This window comes from Hipposideros armiger, unplaced genomic scaffold (assembly GCF_001890085.2).
Source record: "Hipposideros armiger isolate ML-2016 unplaced genomic scaffold, ASM189008v1 scaffold_573, whole genome shotgun sequence".
NCBI classification, from domain to species: domain Eukaryota; kingdom Metazoa; phylum Chordata; class Mammalia; order Chiroptera; family Hipposideridae; genus Hipposideros; species Hipposideros armiger.
Genome location: NW_017731923.1, coordinates 133,788 through 156,851, shown reverse-complemented (window position 1 = coordinate 156,851; position 23,064 = coordinate 133,788). Strand labels below are relative to the sequence as shown.

Below are 23,064 nucleotides of genomic sequence, written 5' to 3'. Positions count from 1 at the left end.
CTGTTTCCACCACATCTGCAGTTACTTCCTCCCCTGGTTGAACCTCTCTAAGTCACCCGTGAGGGTTGGAATCAACTTCCTCCAAACTCCAGTTAATGTTGATATGTTGACCTTTTCCCATGAATCATGAATGTTCTTACTGTCATCTAGAATGATGAATCCTTTCCAGGTTTTCAATTTACTTTGCTCAACTCCATCAGAGGAATCCCTAGCTATGGGAGCTATAGCCTTACAAAATATATTTATTAAATAATGATAAGACTTGAAAGTGGAAAGTTCTCCTTGATCCATGGGCTGCAGAATGGATGTTGTAACAGATTCACAGACCTGAAGAGAGTTAGGACCTTGCTCTGGATTAGGCTTTGGCTTAAGGGAATGTTATGGTTGATTTGATCCTTTATCCAGACCACTAAAACTCTCCATATCAACAATAAGGGTGTTTCGCTTTCTTAGCATTCGTGTGTTCACTGGAGTAGCAACTTTAATTTCCTTCAAGAACTTTTCCTTTGCATTCACAACTTGGCTAACTGTTTGGCATGAGGCCTAGCTCTCAGCCTACCTCGGCTTTCGACATGCCTTCCTCGCTGAGCTTAATCATTTCTAGCTTTTGATTTAAAGTAAGCGACATGGGACTCTTCCTTTCATTTGAAAGGCCATTGTAGGGTTATCAAATGGCCTAATTTCAATATTGTATGTCAGGGAAGAGGGAGGAAAGGGCCAGTCAGTGGAGCATGCAAAACACATTTATCAATTAAGTTCACTGTCTTATAAGGGTGCACTTTGTGGCACCCCAAAACAATTACAACAGTAACATCAAAAATCATTGATCACAGATCACCATTAACAAATATAATAATAATGAAAGAGTCTGAAATATTGTGAAAATTACCAAAATGTGATACAAAGACACAAAGTGAGCAAATGCTACTGGGAAAATGGCATGGATAGATATGCTTTAAGCGGGGATGCCACAAACCTTCAATTTGTAAAAAAAAAACGTAGTATCTGCAAGCACAATACAGCTAAGTGCAATAAAATGAGGTATGCCTGTATTGTGTTTGAACTATATTGTTTTGTACCTTTCCAAAAACTGCTATCTTCAGTCATTCAGTGTATTCACTTGTTCCAAAAACACTGTGAAATTATTTGATTTCTTTTGATTCTTTCATATAAAGAAAATTATATTGCATAGAAGATGGCATGTAATAAATGTTTACTGAATATTGCAACTTTGACACATACACAAACTTACTAAAATTTCTATTGGCAGATGTAGGAAGACAGTTACATTCCTTCTAGCAAGAAAACACAGCATAAACAAAAATCAACTCACTAAAAAAAAAACTGCTTAGTTAAAAAAAAAAAGGAAGTAATGTAGTTTAACTTCGGAGACTACAGAGACCTACCTATACCTAAAAAGTTCATCTGGGGTAAACTCATCTGAAAGCCAAGTAAACAAGAGTGAGTTTTACCTGATACACAGTAAAAAAGTTTTGAGCGAGAGAGTAATAAGATTGGTTTTGGGAAGCACAATAGGTAGTCAGAAAACCCAATAAGGATACTACATTACACTGTCCAAGGCAGTGATTCTTCAACTCTGGTCTCAGGATCCTTTTACATTGTTAAAAACCATTGATGACCCCAAAGTGCCTCTGTTTATGGGCTATGTCTATGGATATATACCATACCAGAAATTAAAATAGACATTTACAATATTTAGTTTCCAATTCATTTAAAAATGGTGATGGATGCTAACTAAACTTAATGTAGTCATCATTTCAAAATACATACATATATTAAATCATATTGTACACCCAAAAACTAACAGTTTTATGTCAATTATATATCAATTAAAAAAATAATAAACTCATGAACATGTTGACATAAGTAACATGTTATATGAAAAATAATTATACTTTCCAAAATGAAAGAAATTCAGTGAGAAGAGTAGCACTGTTCTACATTTTCTCAAATCTCTTCAATCCCGGGCTTCATGAAAGACAGCTGGAAGCCCCTATCTGCTTCTGCATGCAGTCTGTTGCAATATGTTGTGATTGAAGAAAATTAAGCCTCACACATATGTAGTTGGAAAACGGAAAAGTATTTTAATATTCTTTTCAGATAACTGTAGATATTCTTTTCTGACACTATACCAAAACTCAACAATAGCGTCTTAGTTGCAATGTGTATCTTTTTTCATACAGTTAACATTGAAATCCATTAGTCTATCCTAGATTTTAAATGGATTTTGTATCCATTCATAATTTTACAATATCATGTATCATTTGAAAAATATTAGCTCAGAGTTATATAGATCTTCCAAAAATTGACATTTTATTATATATCATTTTTAAATGACATCAGTTAATACTGCCACTGGTCTCAAAAGAAAAGTGTTAAGCATTGGGAAGCTATCAATCTTACAGTGAGAGATAAAAGATTTCAAAATTCAGTCATAAAAAGATGAAATATTACCATTTGTGACAACATGGATGAACCTTGAGGATATTATGCTAAGCAAAATAAGTCAGATGGAAAAGGACAAAAACAGTATGATTTCACTCATATGTGGAATATAACAAAAAAGAAACAAACGAACAAACAAAACAAAAACAAACTCATAGATACAGACAACACATTGGTGGTTACCAGAGGGGAAGGGATGTGTGGGGAGGGCAAAATGGGTAAAGGGAGTCAAATATATGGTGCACGCTATGGTGTATACTGATACTGAAGTAATATTGTACACCTGAAACTTACATAATGCTATTATCCAATGTTACCTCAATAAAAAAGAAAAAAATGGTCAAAAAAAAGATTTCAAAATTCTAATTTTCACTTAAAAGCTCAAATTTTTACATTGGCAACAAACATTGTCAGTTGTTCTGCTTGAAGTGATACTTTCTTCATTTTTGAGAAAATGTCTGTCAAAACATCCATATGCAAATAAACATAGTCTGCCTGTCAGTTGTTTTTGTGAGTAAAAGAATACGCATAACTATGTACATTGGGGGCCTGTCACTGAGAAAATTTGGTAACTATCAACACATTTTAAGTAAGAAGAGCATCAAAGGAGTAAGTTGGACAATCGAAGGCCACACCTTTTGGAAAATATAAAAACACTTCAAGAAAGATACCTTCAAAAAAGAAAAAAGTAAAAGAAAAAAAAGAAATAAAAAAGAAAAGAAAGATACGTTTCCAAGCTGTTTTGGTCATTATTAAACCATTCTCCCCTTGGGAGGTGGGGGATGGGGAAGCTGAATAGATAGTGATGATTTCAGCAATCAAGATTTTAGCCAATTTGATTCCCTTGGAATTTCCTAGGTGAGTTAATGATCAATTATGCTCATGTGATGAAGCCTCCATAAAAATCCCAGAAGCTTCAGGTTTAGGGAGCTTCTGGGCTGCTGGGAGAGTGACATGCCCGGAGAGGGCAAGAAAGCTCTATGCCCCTTCCCACATACCTTGTCCTAGGCATCCTGTCCATTTGGATATTCATTTGTATCCTTTATCATATCCTTTTATAATAAACTGGAAAACAGTAACTGTTTCCCTGAGTTCTGTGAGCCACTCAACAAATTATCAAACCCAAGGAGGGGGTCACGGTAACCCCAATTTATAGTCAGTTGGTCAGAAGTACAGGTGATGACCTAGGACTTGCGGTGATGACCTAGGACTTGCAATTGGTGTCTGAAGTGTGCATGGGGGAGGAAGGGTGGTCAGTCTTGTGGGACTGAGTCCTTAATTTGAGGAATCTGACGCTAACTTCAGGTAGATAGCATCAGAATTGAACAGAATTATAGGACACCCAGCTGGTGAATTGCTTGGTAAGGGAGAAAACCCCACACATTTGGTGACCAGAAGTGTCAGAAATGAGGTGTTCTATGTGAGTAGTACAGGAGAGTCATACAAGAGAAGTGAGCTTTTCCTACTCAGGGACTATATTAACCTCTAACTTGAAATGTTCCCCCACACTTTTATCAAGTCCCCCATTATAACCACAGGCCACACAATATACGTCAGTTTGTATCTACTCTGCGGACACGGTTTCAGGATCTACCTGAATCACACCACAAGTCGTCCCAGTAATTCTTACATGCTGACCTCAGGCCAAAATACTAATACAAAATACCTAATACTTCACTGACTGAGCAGTTGAGTCCAAATAACTTAATAAGCATTTATGTCCATTTCAGCACCGCGTAACTTCTCAAACACTGAAATCACATCAGACACCACAACGCTCATTCTCTGATTTCAGTGCTTTTCACACAGTACTTGCATTTTATCTCAAAAACCACTGAAAATCCATCTTCACAAATATGTAACATCAAAAGGAAGGTAGTAAAATCTAACATTGAAACTGTGAACTATCTAGTACTCCCAACAGATGTCAAGTAATACAATATTCCCTCAAAAATGTAAATTTCCCTTTGGTACTCCTGTGGCACCCCAGGTACAGTAGATAGCAGATTGAATCTATTCTGTGAGAGAATGCATGAAGGGTTAGTAAGAGACTGAACAAGTAAAAAAGAACGAGTAAGGAAGAAGAGGGGAGTGAGGGACAGCCAGGAGGTCTGGGAGAACAAGAGCGATGCACAAAGAGTGCTCATTAACAGAACACAGCAGAGAGAACAATAAAAAGACAACAAACAGGGAGGGTCAGGGAGAGACAGATGCACAGAGACAGAAAGACAAACAGGGAGAGGCAAAATGATGAACAGGGAGGCAAATGGACAGACAGGGAGAGAGAAAGGGGCCGAAGGCAGAGGGGAAATGGACTGACCAGCAGTCAAGGATGGGGAGATGCTGATAAGAGAGCCAGACACGGACAGAAACAGATGGACAAATGAGGGAAGACACAGAAGAGAGGATCAGATAAGGATGAGGCAGCCTTAGAAGGACAGAGATAAAGGCAAGCAGAGTGAGTCAGAGACAAGGAGAAACTGTCAGGGAGAGAGATAAGACAGGCAAGCACATCCAGATAGCAGCACAGACAAGGGGCAGATGAAAGGGGGAAAGGCTGAGAAACAGAGACAGACAGAGAGGCAGTAGGCACACAGGAGAGAAGGAGAAAGAGGAGCAGGCAGTAAGAAAGAAAGGAACTTAGGGAGGGTGAGAGGGGAAGAAAAAAGAAGCTGCCCCTCACACCACCTCTACCCAGGGGACCAGGGATTGTATTCATCAATTCATTACTTAAAGGCATGATCCCTACAAGACTAGTGCATGAAAAAGTACCAAGAATTAGCACAACCATTATTAATAACACTGTGCTCTGCACACCAGGGGTTTTTCTGGCTACAGGGGAAACTCTCTGCATGTTATTAGCAAATATAATCTACTCTCTTACTTCAGATATTAATATTCTCATTGACAGAATTTCATAGAGCTCTGAGAGCTTCCAAGGGTCTGTGCTCCAAGCATCCAATATAATGTACCAATAATTTGTTTTTCCTAGAAAGACCATAACCACAAAATTACATAGAAACCAATTTTAAAACAGGAAGATACTAAATTCTAATGTGTTATGTTTTCAGGATACACCAGCTACACATTCCCTTTCAATGCATATGACTAGCATCAGTTTGGGGTTTTTTAAGCTATTTGTTAAAATTTCAAAATCAATAAAGCAGAAAGTAGAGCAAATAATATAAGCCCCAGCATGCCCAATACCCAGAATCAATTATTAATACCGGGGGTGCCAAAAAAATGTATAGAAGTGGACACTTTGGTCAACGTTGTTCAAGCAGTAGTTTGCCGTAATCAGAAGTGTCTGGACACCAATGGTAAATACTTTGAGCACCTCTTGTCATTGAAGAAGTCAAACATGACTTGTATTCATCTTTTGTTATCGATATATATTGAGTATTACAATTTTAATACAGCTTTCCTTTCTTAAAATGTGTATACATTTTTCTGCACCCTCTGTATTTTGCCAATATCATTGTCACATTTTAACCATAAGAAATAAAATTTAAATGTATTCACAACTTTACTGTTTCATAATTTTTAAATGCAATTTGATTTAAACATATTGGACTTTAAATTTTACTGCTAATCATTATGAAATGAGCATACAAATATTTAACTATTGTTTCTAGAATTAGAACCTCTCTTCTTAGAATCAATAAGTCTATGTCTATGCATTTCCTTGGTACCTATTATCCCAGGTTTTTAAAGTATTTTACAAATACAGATTATTCAAAATCTGTTCAGGAAAATAAAGTGATACAGCCAATGGTCAGAATTATGTTGTAAAAATTAAGTTGGAAAATACTTGATAGTTTATCTAATCCAGTGGTTCTCACACTTGGCTGCACATATAAGCTAAGAGCTTTAAAATATACAATGCTTGAGTCCCAAGGTTCTGATTTAGTCAATTTAGGATCTAGCCTATACACTGAGGTGTCTGGTTTTTTCTTTAAATGTTCCTCAGGTGATTCTAATGTGAAAGCATGGTTAACAATCATTGATCTAACACACCTTCCTCCCAAATGCAAAAATTCCTTCAATATCCCTGTGTAGTAACCAGTAGCCACATGACAACCAATTTCAAAACTCACTATATCTCAATCAGTTTAATTTTGGGGGAATTTTAATTATCTGAAAGTCCTAACAGGCAAAAATTTGCAACTCCATACCCAGTGATCCAAATTCTACCTCATCTAGTCAGATAAAATTTTCTTATTCTTGCTCAATCAGAGCTATGAAGTACCCTCTAAGTACTCTATGCCACATTTCTCTTCAATCATTACCCTTACAACAATTTTCAAACTCATTCCCATATACTAATGGTTCATTTCTAGAAAAATTCAGTATCCTTTTAAAAAACATGGCACCTGTACCATTCACAATACCCCAGAAAAAGTTATGATCAGTGCTTCGCACAGTAGAATTATCACCTTTTTTGTTCTATATAACTTTAGAGCATTAACTTTTTTTGAAAGCTGTGTCTTAACACTGGCTTACACCAAAAAAGACAGGTAAATCCCTAGACATTTTTTATATTACCTATAATTATGCTACTATTCTTCCATCTTACAGGTTTCTTAAACTTTACATCTATCCCACCCTATTACATTTAACTAGTAGTGTACAGGTCAATGTTCTCCAAGGTGACGGCTCATCTGTAGTGTTTGCCAATTTCTGTAATGTAAATACTCCCATCATGGCCAGTGTCAAGCTACCAACACTGAACACAGGGTTGGGAAGAGATGCAATCATCACAAGCTTATATGTGAGACCATTCTTAACCAGAAGTTTCCTTCACAATCTTTAGAATTCTGTTTTGAAAATACATTTCCCAATTCACCCAACCCCAAATATTCTGATGCTGTATGTACAGACTGGAATCCAGATAACTGTGTATTTTTAACAATCTCCAGATGGTTCTGAGTTAAATACCCAGGTAAAATCCATTGTTTTAACTCATCAAGATCTTTTTTTAGGTGTCTTCTGTCAAAAGAAACAAAATTTTTAAATTGCTTTAGGAAACAAAAATTTTAAACCATGCTTTAATTGTTTTTGTTAAAATAATTACTAAAAAAGCTTCAACTAAAACTTTCCCTTTTTGCTGGCACAAACCTGTCAACATTCTTTGTTATAAGTTGTTCAATCAGCTACAAATCCCTCTTATCGTTCAGCTCACATTTTTCCATCCTGTCCATAGCATGATAGGTTTAAAAAAAACTGTTTTCCTGAAATTTTATGCCTATGGTATTCTCCTATTCTACTAGAATAACTTCAAAAGAAAATGAGTTTGGCATAATGTGCTCTTGGGAACCAATACGTGCTCCTAGAAGATGAGCAAATTACTGAACACTCAAAAATAGTCCACTTAAAGAAGGTCCACATTTGGGCAAGAAGGAGTAGCTGGAGGCATCCACACATTAAACAACTAAAAAACTGAGTAACATACAGAGGTCGTATGTTTTAAGGTAGCAAATAGCTGCTGAAAGAGCAGAAACTAGAGGTAAAGGACCTAATTCCTGAGAGGGAAGAATGCTCTGTGTCTTGATAAAGGTGATGGTTGTACAACACTGCAAATGTACTAAATGCCACTGAATTTCAGTATACCTTAAAATGGCTAATTTTATGTCAAATTCACCTCAAAAAAAAAAAGAATGCTTCTGTGCATATTCTGGGTCAGGCAACTAATTAAAAATTTTAAATCTGCTTTTCTCAATATTCTTGAAAAAGACAGCATGTGGCCCTAACTGTTGCTGGCAGATAGCTGGAGGACCCCCAACATGGAAGAGGACACAACTGTAAGAAACATAAAAATAGCAGAACTGGAGGCTGGATGGTACCAACTTAAGCCTGCATTCCTCTGGACTGACTTCTGATTGTAAAGACTATTTTTGGATACTGCTGGACTGAAACAAAAATCTCACAATGATCTCTAAATTCTAATCTTCATTAGACTAACAGCTCCACATGTTGGAGTATACTGGTCTACCAAATGCAGCCCAGGTCTTAAAAAAATGTAAGCCCCTTGGAAATTTGGCCTCATCCTTACAGTTCACTACTGTCTCCTGCAATAACCCTCTTCTTCATTTAAAGTGCTCTATTGAATCTCCCCTGAATGTCTTATGTACTTGCACCCCTTTGGTTTTGCCCTGTTGCTTTTCTGTGCTTAGAAGGCCTCTCCACGTCTATAATTATGCTTCAAGACCCAATTCAAATCTCACCTCCACCATTAATCATTCTCTTACTACTTCATTTATAAAGATTCTTTTATGGTCATTGTGGATAAACTACCCCTGAGTATCTACCTAATACACTGTGTTATTCTTGTATTGTTAAAAATTCCTTCTTGCTGTAAATACCCCAATTTATTTATCATGTCATGAGTGAACCATATCATATTTTTCCATAAGTAGAAAGACGAGTTGTAGTCTTTTTAAAAGGTAACAACCCATCGTTCTACTGAGATGACAGAGATCCCATACAGAAAAAAAAATAACAATATAAAAATAATAAATCTTACAATTACATTTTTCTGTTCAATCCTTTGTAAAAGGAATGCACAAATTTAACTATTTCATTTTCTCATTATACGACCAAAAGATTCCTTTGTGAATAACCTGATAGAACATATCTGGAATTGTATAGCAATTGTGGAAAATAGAAACTCTTCAATATATATACTAGATTGCTAATGCCCTGATTCAAAGTACAGATATTTCAGCCTCAAATAAGATTCATGCGTTTTGGGTGTATATGCAAAATTAATTGCATGTGGTAACACACCAATATAAATTCAATTTCCTTTTCCAATCTCACTAATTGCATGCATCTCTTGTAACAAAGAGATAGCTGATCAATTTCTCATCAGGAACCATAAATTTGCATTCAGTCTTGTAGGTGATAAACTATGTCTCACCTCTCAACCTTCAATGAAGAAAATGAATTTTTAATCTGTACTGGTGAATTCACTATCCTCAACACTCCAATCCCCAAGAGCTATACTTGTGGTTAGGATGTCTACGAGTATTATTCAATCCTAAAAATCATCACAGTTCACCTTTCCAACTAGAGCAGGCATTTTCTAAATGTCTAAGTCTAAAGTATACTAAGAATCTAAGCTTTAAAGAATGAGGTATATCTTTTAAAAATATATATATATTTGTATTTATATATGTGTATGTGTAGGTATATATGTATATATTTCTTTCTGCTGAAAAAGAAAGCTAAAACAATAACTCAGTAGCAATGACATTTTGAAAGAAGTGCCCAGTATGTAGCTTCTAAAGGAATTCAAACTCATTGGTTAGCACTAAAAAAACCAAAACGCCTCAGCACAATGGCTGATGCCAGGTCCCAGGCTGGAAATACATAAAGTGAGTCTGGAAAGTTCTGTTGTATCAGAATAGAAGAAGCTAGAAGCATCAGATAGAAAATAAGCTATCAAAGGCTACAAAGATCATATCAAAAGGAATGAGAAAATCACCTGAAAAGGCTCCCGCTGGGCCAAAGATGAAAATCTGACTTTTAATAAGGATAGAAACTACACTGGACTAAAACATACCAAATGTATTTAAATATTAATTCATTAAGACACGTAAAAAAACATTTACTGGTGTTCTTTGGAAAATGTTAGAGAACCAATATTATTTTGAAAACTAGAAAATAAAGGGAAAGAATTAGGCAATTTTTCTACCTTTCCCATACAATCTGTAGATAAGGGTAACCAAACAGTTGACGAAGCACAATTTCTCTTTATAGATTTCTGGCTAATGAACACAGGAGTATTAGAATACAACCATTTCGTAAACCTTAATGAATTCATGGATCTAGGGCTAAGCAATAACTGTCAATAGCTAGTAACAATACAAAGAGAGAAACAATCTAATATTATATATCCCTCCTAACAGAAACACACATCAGCACCTACAAAGTGTTCTTGGGGGAAAATATATATGTACATAATATTTACTCTGAATTATATCAAATTTCTAGATTTAACTAAAAATTTACAGAAAATACAGAGAATAGAAACCATGGTAAGGTACACCACAGGATTGTAATCAGTAAAATCCAGCCTCTGAAAGACCAAAAGAAGGAAATGAACCAGTTTTTCTACCAAATAATAATGATAGTAAAAAATTTTTAAAGGACAATAGAAAATGAAAGAAAAGTAAGAGTGTTGGAGAGGAAACCTATAGATCGGCTCTGACCAACAGAACTCTCCTCAGTGAGAGAAATACTCTGTGCTATTCAATGAGTCCCTAACCTTATGTGGCTGACCACTTGGTATGTAGGTGGTATGACTGAGAATCAGAATATTTCATTTTAATTTTAATTCCTTTAATTTTAAATAGCTACAGGTGGCTAGTGACTATAATATTGGATGGTGCTACTACAGATAAATAGAGAACTAAGAGACTTACTAATCAATCACAATATATCATATAATGGGTCTTATTTGCGTGCCTATTCAAACTAATAAATCTTTTTTTAAAAAGTATAAAACAATTAGAAATATGTGAACCCTGTCAGATTTTTAATAATATTAAGAACTTACTATTAATATTTTATGTGTGGTAACTGTGCTTTGGTAATGGGGGCAGAGACTATCCTATAGAAATATTTACAGGTAAAAATGATATAATTTCTGGAATTTACGTCAAAATAACCGGGGGAGGGGGTGAAACAAGATTAGGAATTGTACTGATAATGATTAAAGCTGGGTGGTGGATAAATGGGAATTTATACATATTGTCTCTACTTCTGTATGTTTTTGAAAATTTCCAAAATAAAAATTTTGGGGGGAAGAGGGGAATACTTAACCTGTGTGTTAGAGGTTTGCTTTTTGGTTTCCCCCAGAAATGATACTAGAATGTAAAAGAAATTCTTAAGGGGAATGATTTGGAATATTCTGCAGAACTTTGGTTAAAGGCAGATTAACTGTCCTTGACTACATTTTATACACTCAAGCCTGACTATCTATTGGCCAGTTTTTCATTTTCTCAGTGTCATACCTGAATTTTTTCTTTGACACCCTTTGACGGCTCCTTTCAAGATAGATGAAGTAGAATTTGAAAACAATACCTCATTTGGACCTCTACCTCTGGTTCATAATTTAAAGAACATTACAATGTATTTTTTTCAATTCAGATTTAGGGATATGGTAGGCCAAAAATGGACCCTCCCCAAAGACAGCCATATCAAATCCCTGGAACCTGTGATGTTGTCTTAATTAGGAAAAGGGTCTTTGCAATGTAATTAAGGATCCTAAGATGAAATCATCCTGAAATATCTAAGTGGCTTTAAACCCAATGTCAAATGTCCTTAGATACATGGAGAACAGAGATGGAGGAGAAGGCAAAGTGAAGGGGCGGAGACTGAAGTGAAGTGGCCACAAGCCAAGGAAGTCAGAAAGCACCAGAGGATAGAAGAGGCATATATACTCCCCGCAAAGCTTCAGGATTGAAGCAAATAAATTTCTCACATTTTAAGCCACCAAGTTTGTGGTAAATTGTTACAGCAGCAACAGAAAACTAATATAATACAAGGGATTACCTACTCTTCTATTACTGACTACCTATTCCTTCCTCATACTGCATCCATCATTAGAAGTTGTTGCAAATCTAAAAGATTTTTAGAACATTTTGTGGGCACAAATTTTTGTTTCCTTTATTCAATGACATATACCTAACACCGGAAAAAAAAATCAAAAAATCTCTCTGATCATAACTTTTTATGCTGCTTCTACCTTTCTCATTGGCATTCTTTCACTAAATACCTAAAGCGGCCCTGCCTGAAGAAAACAAAAGGTACATAAAGAAGAACTTCCCTTATTTTAAATTCTAGCAACTTTAAGCTTTAACAGTTGTCCTAGTTTTCTAATAGTTTAGGAAATTCACCAGATTCATTCATCTGGTATGTTATCTTTTCCTCTACAATGTAGAGTACATACCAATAATTCCCAGAGCTTTTTTGTTTCATGGTATAATGTTAAATAATAATCCATTCTCTACTTTACGACCTTCCCTCAAACTTACCAATAAAAAAAAATAGCACTGTGTGATAATTGATATACTGATTTTATATATTATTGATTTTTATAAGCAAAGGAAAATTTTAAACACTGAAGATACTTTAAGTACTCTACTGTTTCACAAAGAAAGGATTATAAGTCTGTGTTCAAAGCAATTCTTCATTTCTTCTAGCTTCCTACCTGTATACTACTCAAAGTTGACACATTTTTATCACATAATTTTACTACCTATTTATATTGTCATCTTATGTTCTAGCAATGAGCATTAAATTACATTTACTAGAACATCTTATGTTCTAGCAATGAGCATTAAATTACTTCTCTTTCTGTTAAAGGGAAGTAGATACTTCGTTAACTCCAATAGCAATGCTATTTATTACTCAGAAGCACATCTTTCCTATTGGTGAACTAGCTTGAGGTTAGTGGCATCTTCAAAGAATAAACAAGTTTATTTTTGAAGGTGATAATATTTGTTATCTAGAAGCTGAAATTCCCACAATATGAATGAATATGCAATCTGCTTTCAAAGTAAACATGAAATAATCTCACCCTTCAGAAATATTGTCATTTACATGGCTTTGAATACCAATCTAAAACAACTTTCTAAAACAACTCAATGGAGGATAAAAATATATCATTCTTAAAGAGATGACAATTATCTTGCTGGCTTGGCTTTTGCCTCAACTTTCACTCTTAGCCGTCTGCATTTTTTTTTTTTTATGGCTCTCAAAACAAGGTTGCAGCGGCTACAAATGAATCCAGCGTTTCTTTTGGATTAAACTCTCTACTCGTCCCTGGTATGCAGTCTTCTTGTGCAACATTAACCCACTACAAGCAGGAGGATTTTTGAAAATAAAAACAAACCAATACCAATAGAAAAATGGAACTCAGTAAACATACTCTCTTGCCACCACCCATCTGAAAATGCAGCAAATTAGATACAGCTCTCCCTATTATAAATATGAAAAGGATTTACTTTTAAGGCAGAAAAGTCATGTAAATAATTTTTACAGAGATAATGATACACGATGACAAAATGGAAAACTGGGGAGAAGGGAGACACAAGATTATATATAACATGAGAAAAGTAATGTATTATGAATGCATGGATTTGACAGTAATTCTATACATGCAAAAATTACTTCATGAATTTTAGAAATGCAATCCAGTCTTCTATCCTCTAGAACTAAAAAGCAAGCTCGCAACAACAAAGACCTGGGGACAGAGGTGAGATGGAAGGAGATGCCTAAAGTGGACTCTGTCCATTCAAGCGTATAATCAGAATGAATAATTTACAAGCATACTTTCATCTTCAGTGCTACTAAGAGCTGAATTCTAAGGAGCTTAGGGAGGCTGTAACACATCTGCTAACCAAGTTGAATAAGCAGAGAGAACCTAAGCAAAAAAGATCCAACAAAAGCTGTTCACAAGACTGGGGAGGGGACAGTGGGACTAAAAAGAAATGGCAGAAAAGCAGGGACTAGTGTAGCAGTGGTCAGTGACTTCCATCCTTAACTGTATCTATTTATTCCATTTCAGAAAGTCAGACAGCTGTATTAGGCTAACATTAACTATGTATACTCCCCATCAAAAGGAATTCTTTATAACAAGAGAGGCAAAATGTAAAAGGAAAACAATGAAAGCATCCATAGGTCTTTCCATTTTAATTCAAATAATCTGAAAAATATATTTCACTGAGTTAGACACATATAAAAAAAATTCTCCAACAATTCATATATGATTTTTCAAATCTATGCCTATTTCACGTATGTTTGAAAGGAGACATACCAAATATGTAAAAACATGAAAAGAAGTGGTTTTATTATCTTACAAAAAAAATACGGTCACCCAGTAGCTTATAAAATATTATTTCTCAGCAATCAAAAGAAACTCTATGCTTGGCGCCAAGATAACACAATGCCACTAAAACACAAAATCTTTAAACTATGTCCTCATATCATCTGCTTCTCTACTGGTTTTAAAGAAATGCTGCTTGTGTCACCTCAGACTATACCTTATGAAATTACAGTGTCAGCATTATAAAGCAACAACAAACAATATCCTTAGGTATCTAACCAGCAGGTAAATTTCTGCATCTAAAGATCAAGAGGAGTTAAAAATTAAAAACCAAAAATAAAAACAAAGAAGCAAGCTAGTTTAATTTACTCTTTTTTTTCATAAATAATACTTTGACTTCAAGGAATATTGAGGGAAAGCATTTATTTTTATTCCTACCCATTACTGATATGCTCAGTAAATATGTAAGGTATGTGCTTATTTTAGATACTATTAATAGGTATAAAACAGTAAAAAAAAAAAAAAAGGCAAAATCTCTGGCCACAGGGGACTTACATTGGTCTCAAAAGAATAAATCAATGAAAAAAACAAAATATATCAGAAAGTAACAAATGCTATGCAAAGAAATAAATAAAACAGTGATGTGCTATGATGTAAAGTAACTGAGTGGCTACATAAGATAGGGTATTCAGAAGGCCTCCTGAAGGGCATAGCCATGAAATGACCTAATAATTCTCAACAGAGGGCAAGAGCTAAGGCCCTCCTGTCAGTGCAGGTTTCGCCTGGACGTTTTGGTCCAGGAAAAAATGTGTCTGGACCTATCGAACAAGAGGGAAAATGGCAGAAGATGAGGTCATGGACATAGGACCAGACTATTTAGGGCCTTTTAGATCAGAGTGATACATTTTTACATTACATCCTTGGATTGTAAGAAGCAGCCTTATGAAACTCACTGTCATGGTTTTTGTAAAACTGCTATTAGGGATATTATTCGCCACACCAAACAAAATATTCTTCTTCATGAAGGTCCAAAGGAAGAATCAAATCTCATGTTCAGCAAAATCTGATCTTTTTCTGAGGAACAGGTAAAATTTACCTTACATAAATTCTGAAATTAATCATGATCTCTTTGATCCTCTGAATTCCAGAAAATTCAGAGTTGAATTTATACTTCAATTATATAAAACCTTATGGCGTCTATTTTTTTAATAAACTTTTTATTTTCTAAGTTTTAGATTTACAGAAAAATTGCAAAGATAGCCCACAGAGTTCTCATATCTCCACTACTCAGTTTCCTGTATCATTAACATTTTTCATTAGTACGATTCATTTATCACATTTAATGAACCAATATTGACTGATACATTATTATTAACTAAACTCCGTAATTTACTCAGATTTCCTTAATTTTTACCGGATGTTCTGTTTTTGTTCCAGTATCTTTACAGTGTCTATTCTATACATTAAATTTAGTGGAGCTTTAAGTCACAATTCCGTCTTCATTTCCCCCTTATTCTAACCTCTATGACTGCTGTTATCTAATATATTTTATGTAACTCTATAAACCTTTCCCAATACTTATGGGAACTATGTGGAGTAATTTAAAAAAATTAGTACAGACAGATTTCTTGAAAGATACAATTAGCTTTTTCCCCAACAAATCCAACAGTTCAGAATTATTCAAAATAAGTAACGCTTCATAAATCTTTTAAAAATACACAAATGGAAGGAAATGTCCAGTTAAATTTTTTACTCAGAGATTTAGATAAAAATGCAAAGTCAATATAAAAAGTGTTTATGTTTAAATATTAGTTTAATCTCTGGAATTCTCCTTTTGTCATTGCATACAGCAATAGTAATCCCAATTGTTCTTATTGAGCATGCAAGCTTAGCTTGACCTCACATCACACAAATCTAAAATGAGGATGAGGCAAAATGATCTTTTAAAGTCCTTTTCAATTAGAAATGCCACTGGCCTCTTAATTCTGTGACTGTTAGATTGCTAGATTTTTCCATCACAAGACTGGAAAACATTAATACTTCTAAACAAAAGATTCTGTATTTTAAAGAGAGGATGGCAAAATAAAGTTTGAACCTTCACTTGAAATTAATTCAAGTAGATTAACATAGTGCATAAATTTGTGTGTACATAAATTATATAAAGTATCCAGGGGAAGGAGGAAGTTTCCCCTCTAAAAAAGTGTGACTATTTAGCCAAAAAAGATTAATTCCATAAAGTCACTGAGACACCAAATGGAAAAAAATATATATGAGAGAAAAGGTAAAAAGCCTATCGATTTATATTTTCCACTGTTCTCTTATCACTGAAAATTTGACTATGTTAAATGGGTACTATAATTAACAGTTCTGTTTTCATACCTATAATAAATTTTCTTGGCTTGAAATAATCCTGATTATTAAGGTGTGACTGATTGACTGTGGAGAACATCAAGTTTGCAGCTTAATCTGTTCCCAAATACTCAAATACTAAACACCTCATTGACAATATCTCACTGACAGCAGGAATGCTAAAAACACAATAAAGTTTAAAGGTTTTAAGCACCATTTTCCCAAAATTCCTCCAAACAGTGCTCTATGAAAGACTGACTCAAAGGACTCTAAGTGTGTGTCTGCCCCTCCATATCAAAAAAAATCTACAATTCTAATCACTTTAATACCCTTCTTCTACCGTCATGTATGCTGCTCTACAAGTTTTTCTGTAGCGAAAGACAACAAAATAAACAGTAAAATGTTTATTTATGCCATTATTTAAAAATCAATACAGGGTATAAACTTTTACAATTTTCTGTCATCTTCTCAGTCATGTAATATTTCCAAATGTAAATGGTTACCAAAAATAAAAGATTACATGGCCGGCCGAGTGGCTCAGTTGGTTAAGAGCTTGCTCAAGAGTGAGAGCTCTGAGCAACAGGGTCGCCAGTTCGATTCCCACACGGACCAGTGAGCTGCGCCCGGGCTGAGCTGTCAACAGGTGGCAGGATGGCTCAATGGTGAGAGCACATGCACCTAACAACAAGCTTTCCGGGTTCGATTCCCACATGGGATGGTGGGCTACGCGCACCCAGATTTGAGAACCACCAATTTACAGTATATTCCAGTTTTGGATAAAAAAAAGAAAGAAAGAAAGAAAAAAACAATCTTGCTCACTGGCACCAAAGTTTTAAGTCTACTAAAACTTATGGTATAGCAAAAAGGTCAGTGAAGAAAAGAGAGAAAGATAATATTAAAAAAAAAAATCAAGGCCTACTATCAAACTATTTTTCCTTTAAAAATGTTAAAAGTCCTATCTTGGACTTTGTTGATAAATCTGCTCATGTTGTATTATTTTTTAGATAACTGTTAAGTAAAAGCCTAGATATATGAACTCAAAAGCAAGAGTAAATGACAAAAATGATTATCATTTAACACCATATAAAGATAATAAATTAATATAAATATCACAGTACAAATGAGATACAAAATCACAGTTCCTTTAAGAACTTTTTCTAACCTGAATACTACACAGAATAAGTTTCTTTAAATCACTTTCTAATACATTCAATTTTCCGGTGTCTCAAAAGAGAAAAATTTATTTTAAGAAGATAAAAACTACAAGGCTTTAGTCTGTTTATCTGAGAGTACAAAGAACAAACAAATGCAGGTATTTCCCTTATGAAAGCAGGACACAGATCTTGATGATCAATCAGCCTACAATCCTCCCTTTACAACAGGGTCCAAAGAGATTGATGTCTCTTGGCAATAAGATAAAGAAAAAAGTTTTTAACTCTAAATATTTTTTCATTTTAGCATACTTTCACAGAATTCCATTTTTCTGTAACAACAGCTAAAAGTGTGTGAAAATTGCAACTCGATCCAGCATACAGGGATGAAGCAAGATCATTGTAACTTTCAATGTATCTCAGAGTATCTTTGCTATAAACCAGGTGGTAAAACTTAAAAAGAAAAAATATTAAATAGTAGTGGCCCAACCTTGAAAATAAAAATAAAAGAAGCGCTATTTAAGTTACACAGGATGAGGAAATCAGTTTAACTTCCATGTAATTTCATTTCTCTTAAATTCTTAAAATATTTTGAGGAGGTGCTCTTTAAGACACATAAAATAAGAGATAACACAAAAAAGAACTAAATATTTTGATAAATCTTAAGTGTCTTCAGTTAAATATTAGAGAATTAAGTGTATTAAAATATTATAAACCAAAACTCAGTGACATATTATAAAACTAATATCTAAATGCTAGTATCCTGGTAAAGATTTTCAGATGTTGTAGGAAGCACATCCTGAATTTGCAGATTGAGAGAGAGAGGAAGGGAGGGAGGGGGAGAGAGTGAGGGATGGAGGGAGGAAGAGGGAGGGAGGAAGAGAAGCACTCTGTTGTTTTACTAGTCCCAGTCTAAAGACATGGCATAAATAGAAAGGACGTTGCCCAGACTAATTAAGGACTAAGGATTCACGGATGGATGGATGGATGGATGGACGGACGGACGGAAGAACAGATGGAAGGACAGATATGAAAATACATTTGGGGGGTGAACATGACACAGATAAGAACTTTGACTCTAACCCAATATGTATGATTCACAATTCTAAGGTGATTTAAGGACATATAAGAAACCCATCATAGGGAAAATGTGAACAAACAAAAATCTGATTGAAATATAATATAATCATAATATATATTACAAAAATAAAAAATACCTACATAATAAGGTAGGTTAAATTGGTTTTATACTGTGCAGTTTAAAATATCTTTCCTTAAAAAGAGGTTTTATGTGACTAAATGTAGGGGCTAATGCATCTTACCCTCCACAGAAGGTGCCTGGTCCTGAGCTGAATACAGCATATCCTTGAAAGCCTGTTAGGAAGAAAAGGAATACATGAATTGAGTAACCTTTATACTAAAAGGATTTGAAGCTAAACAATCACTTCTTTTTCAATATCCACACAATGACTACATATGGTTCCCTAAATTGAGAATTTAAAATACTTCAATTAACTTTAATAAGCTAAAAAATATATATACTATACTTTCATATCAATCTAGTATTGTCTAATTTTTAAGACAAGAGCTAATTTGTACACTTTAAAAATTAAGGGGCATTTGAAAAGAAGAAAAAATCACCAGAGATATCATAAACTCTCCTGACTAAAAGATAATAGTTACAGAAACAGAATAACGGTCCTAGAGGAATACAATGAATGCTGCATAAGAAAATATGAAACACTGGGCACAAATGTTTTAACTGTGGTAACATATATAACATAAAATTCACCATCGTAACCATTTTCAAGTGTGTGATTCAGTAGTGTTAAGTACATTCATACTGTTGTGTAGACAATCTCCATAATTTCTTCACCTTGAATACAAATACTTCACCTTGAATACAAATACTTTTTATTGGAGGTCTAGAAAGTCCTCCATAACAGTTCATGACCACAAAGATAGTAAACGTTTTTATTGTTTTTTTCCAAATCAGTAGATCAATTAACAACCATACTTAGGTAATTTGGATGGTTGCAGTTTGGTCTCTCACTAAGTGGTTTGGGGACAGTGGCAACTCCCCTCCACCACCACCAAAGTTGTGACAACCAAAAATGTCTCCAGATACTGCCAAATGTCCCCTGAAGAACAAAACCACCCCACCCCAGAAGCACTGGCCAAGAGTCATTCAAGCATATAAACACCAAAACACAAGAAATACACCTCCAAGTTAGCTCACTCTGTATTCAAGTCTAGTAAATGATACTCTGCCCAAGTGAATTTACCATTTGCTTTAGATTAGTGACCAATCTGTTAGTTCCATGAGTAAACAAGCCTGACAATATACAGTAAAAAAGATTTCCAATAAAACAAGGAAAATTTTAAATCAATGCAGTTTTGTTAATTTTTGTAGGAAAATTATGTATAAAAATGTTAACCTCACACATTCTTAAATCTAAAAATACTCAATAAGATTCCTTATTTATATAGAATTTGAGGCAATACAGTAATGCAATTGTTTTATAACAAAAACTATTTGTTCTTCCTGACACAAAGCTCTGAAAACCTTTGGAATTTACTGTCTTTTACATACTAATGAGTAGGAGTTGGGGGGAGTTAGCTTCAGGATGGGAGTTGGTCCCCAGAAAAAGCAACAGCCTGATTACTGTGATTAGAGGGTTAAAACTTTCAGCCCCACCCCAGACCTCTGAGGAGGGGGAAAGGGACTGAAGATTGAGCTCAGTAACCAACGGCCAAAGCTTTAATCAATCATGCCCATGTAATGAAACCTCCACAAAAACTTCAAACAACTTCAGGTTTTAGAGAGCTTCCACTGATCAATGTGCTGGGAGAGGGCATGGAAGCTCTGTGCTACCCTCTCCCCATACCTTGTCCTATGCACCTCTTCCCTAAGTGGTATACTTTATAATAAATCTGTAATGGTAAGTAGAGCACTTTCATGAGACCTGTGAGTCATTCTAGCGAATTACCAATCCTGAAAGGGGGTCATGGGAACCCCCGAATTTATAGTTGGCCAGGCAGAAGTGTGGGTAGCCTGGGTACCCCATTTGCAGCAGCCTTCTTAAGTGGGAATACTCTTGTGGGACTAAGCCCTTAAACTGTGGGGTCTGTGCTAACTCCAGATAGTGTCAGAATTGAATTACATACACAGTTACATACACAGTTGGTGTCAGAGAAATGGTTGGTCTCAGCAAAAAGAACTACATTTGGTGTTGGAAGTGATCACAGAAAATACCCAAACAGAAATCTTTTTTGGAAAAAATCTTTTATTAGTGGGCCACAGCTTTCCAAAGATTACATTTGAAGCTCAGCCTCATGTTTACTGACCATTAATTCTTAAACTTATTTGTGTACAGAAGCCCTAAGTGAATATGACAAAAGTATGGACCTTCTTTTAAGAAAAATGTATATACAACTCACTATTTTCTTTACAATTGCAGATGTCTCGGACACTACTAACTTCTGGTCTGAAAAAAGAAGTTAGTCCAGAAGATCTTATCAAACATCAGCAAGTCTCTATTTTAGTTCACAGATTGGAGTTTTATATTGAAGTCCTACAACTGCAGAGTAGTGATCTTGCTACAGCTCTTCCATAGGTATTTTAGAGGGTAAATGAACACATTACTTAGAGCAAATTGTTAGTAGTAGAAAAATACAAGAAAGGAACAAATAAATCCAGGCAGAGAATATTTATGGAAATACTTATGAAAATAAACGATCATGGGAGCAGGTAATGTCAGAGACTCCAATGTCTGATGAGGTTTTTCTAGTTGTAGAGCATAATAGGCATGTGTACCAAATTAAGTGAACCAAATAAACCATCAATGACTAGCAGAGTAGCTTGTACACAGAAGAAGCTCAGTAAATAATTCTTTAATTCAAAAGGACGTCTTCTTTGGAGAAAATTACTGTAAAGGTGATTGGAAAAGCACACTAAGTAGAATCTCTGACATGTAATGAAAATGAATTAAATTTGCAAAAGGAAAGCTTACCAAATTAAGTTTTAAAAAATGATAAAAATTTTATAAAGAGGAAAATGATAGTTTTCATTTTGATTATAAGGCTGAATCATAATTTCATTTAAATTAAGACAATCTCAATGAAATCAGGGACAACTCTTTTTGCTTCTTACTACCTCAGTTTTCCTCTGAACAAAAGACCCTCTGTGTTTTTTTATAGTAATAGACTCTAGAGTACTCCCTAAATAAGATACCAATTCTATGCCTGTGACAAAAGAAATTGGGAACCAGGGGGAGGAAGAAAAGCCTACAAAGTAGTGTCTATATTAGTACCTATGGATTGTTTGTCTGTAATGAGTTGTCCAGAGCACTTGCTTGGGTTGGAAGGAGTACATTCAAATACACAAAACAATGAAATCAAAGTTTCCTTGTTTCTTTCTGTTTTACTTTAAGAAAAATCTAATACTTTACATAAAGTATATATGAACTCTGAATTTGTATAATAAATAAAATCAATACATATATTCATGTCCATTACAAAAGATTTTGTTGATTTCCAAAGGATTCAAAACAATCCTGTTCATCAGCATCTATGCTGTAATCTCTAATTTTTTTGTTATAATGTTATTGAAATATTTATATATAAAGTAGAACAAAACTCTTAGGGCTTGTAACAACTCATGTAATAGTAAAACCTACCAAATTTAATCCAAATACAACCACAAAACCAATAGTATTCAACTAACAACATTAACGTGACAGGAAAATACATGTTGTTTGAAGAAACAAAATCTCAACTGGCAATGTGAATGAACACAATGCAACTGCCAATACAATGCTGACTGCCAATATACCTTTTCTTCTGAGTTTGGAATGCCTATATGACTCTGTGTCAGATTTTATGTAATTCCCCTAGTACCTTTTTTTTTTTTTAAAGATTTTTATTGGGGAGTTGGGGGATGGGAACAGCACTGAGGAATTGGGGGAAGGGGAACAGACAAGTTGCTGTCCTTTTGTTCTTCAGTCTAGTTGTGGAGGACTTTGCTTCACTGGCCCAAGTTGGCACCATCATTGCGCTCTTCGCGGCGAGGCAGATCAGTCGCAGGCTTCAGGACGGCCGCTCACTGCGGCTGCTGGCCACTCACGCTGGCTACTGGCTTCACACGGTAGCCCATGGCAATCCACTGCAACAGGGGCTGCAGCCTACGCCGTAGCTGGCGACTCACGGCAGCCCAGCTCCAGGTTGAGCTGTTGTTCAGCATCTTAGCTGTAGAGGGCAGTGTCA

General features: G+C 35.0%; 1 protein-coding gene across 2 annotated transcripts in view; it reads right to left on the bottom strand.

The window, feature by feature from the left end:
* XPR1 (xenotropic and polytropic retrovirus receptor 1) overlaps positions 1 to 23,064 on the bottom strand; it is a 159,712-nt gene that overhangs the window by 110,589 nt on the left and 26,059 nt on the right. For both annotated transcript variants that reach the window (XM_019624046.1, XM_019624047.1), the window contains exon 2: positions 19,122 to 19,173. In XM_019624046.1, the coding sequence (XP_019479591.1) occupies positions 19,122 to 19,173 (52 nt within the window). The remainder of the gene's footprint in view (positions 1 to 19,121; positions 19,174 to 23,064) is intronic.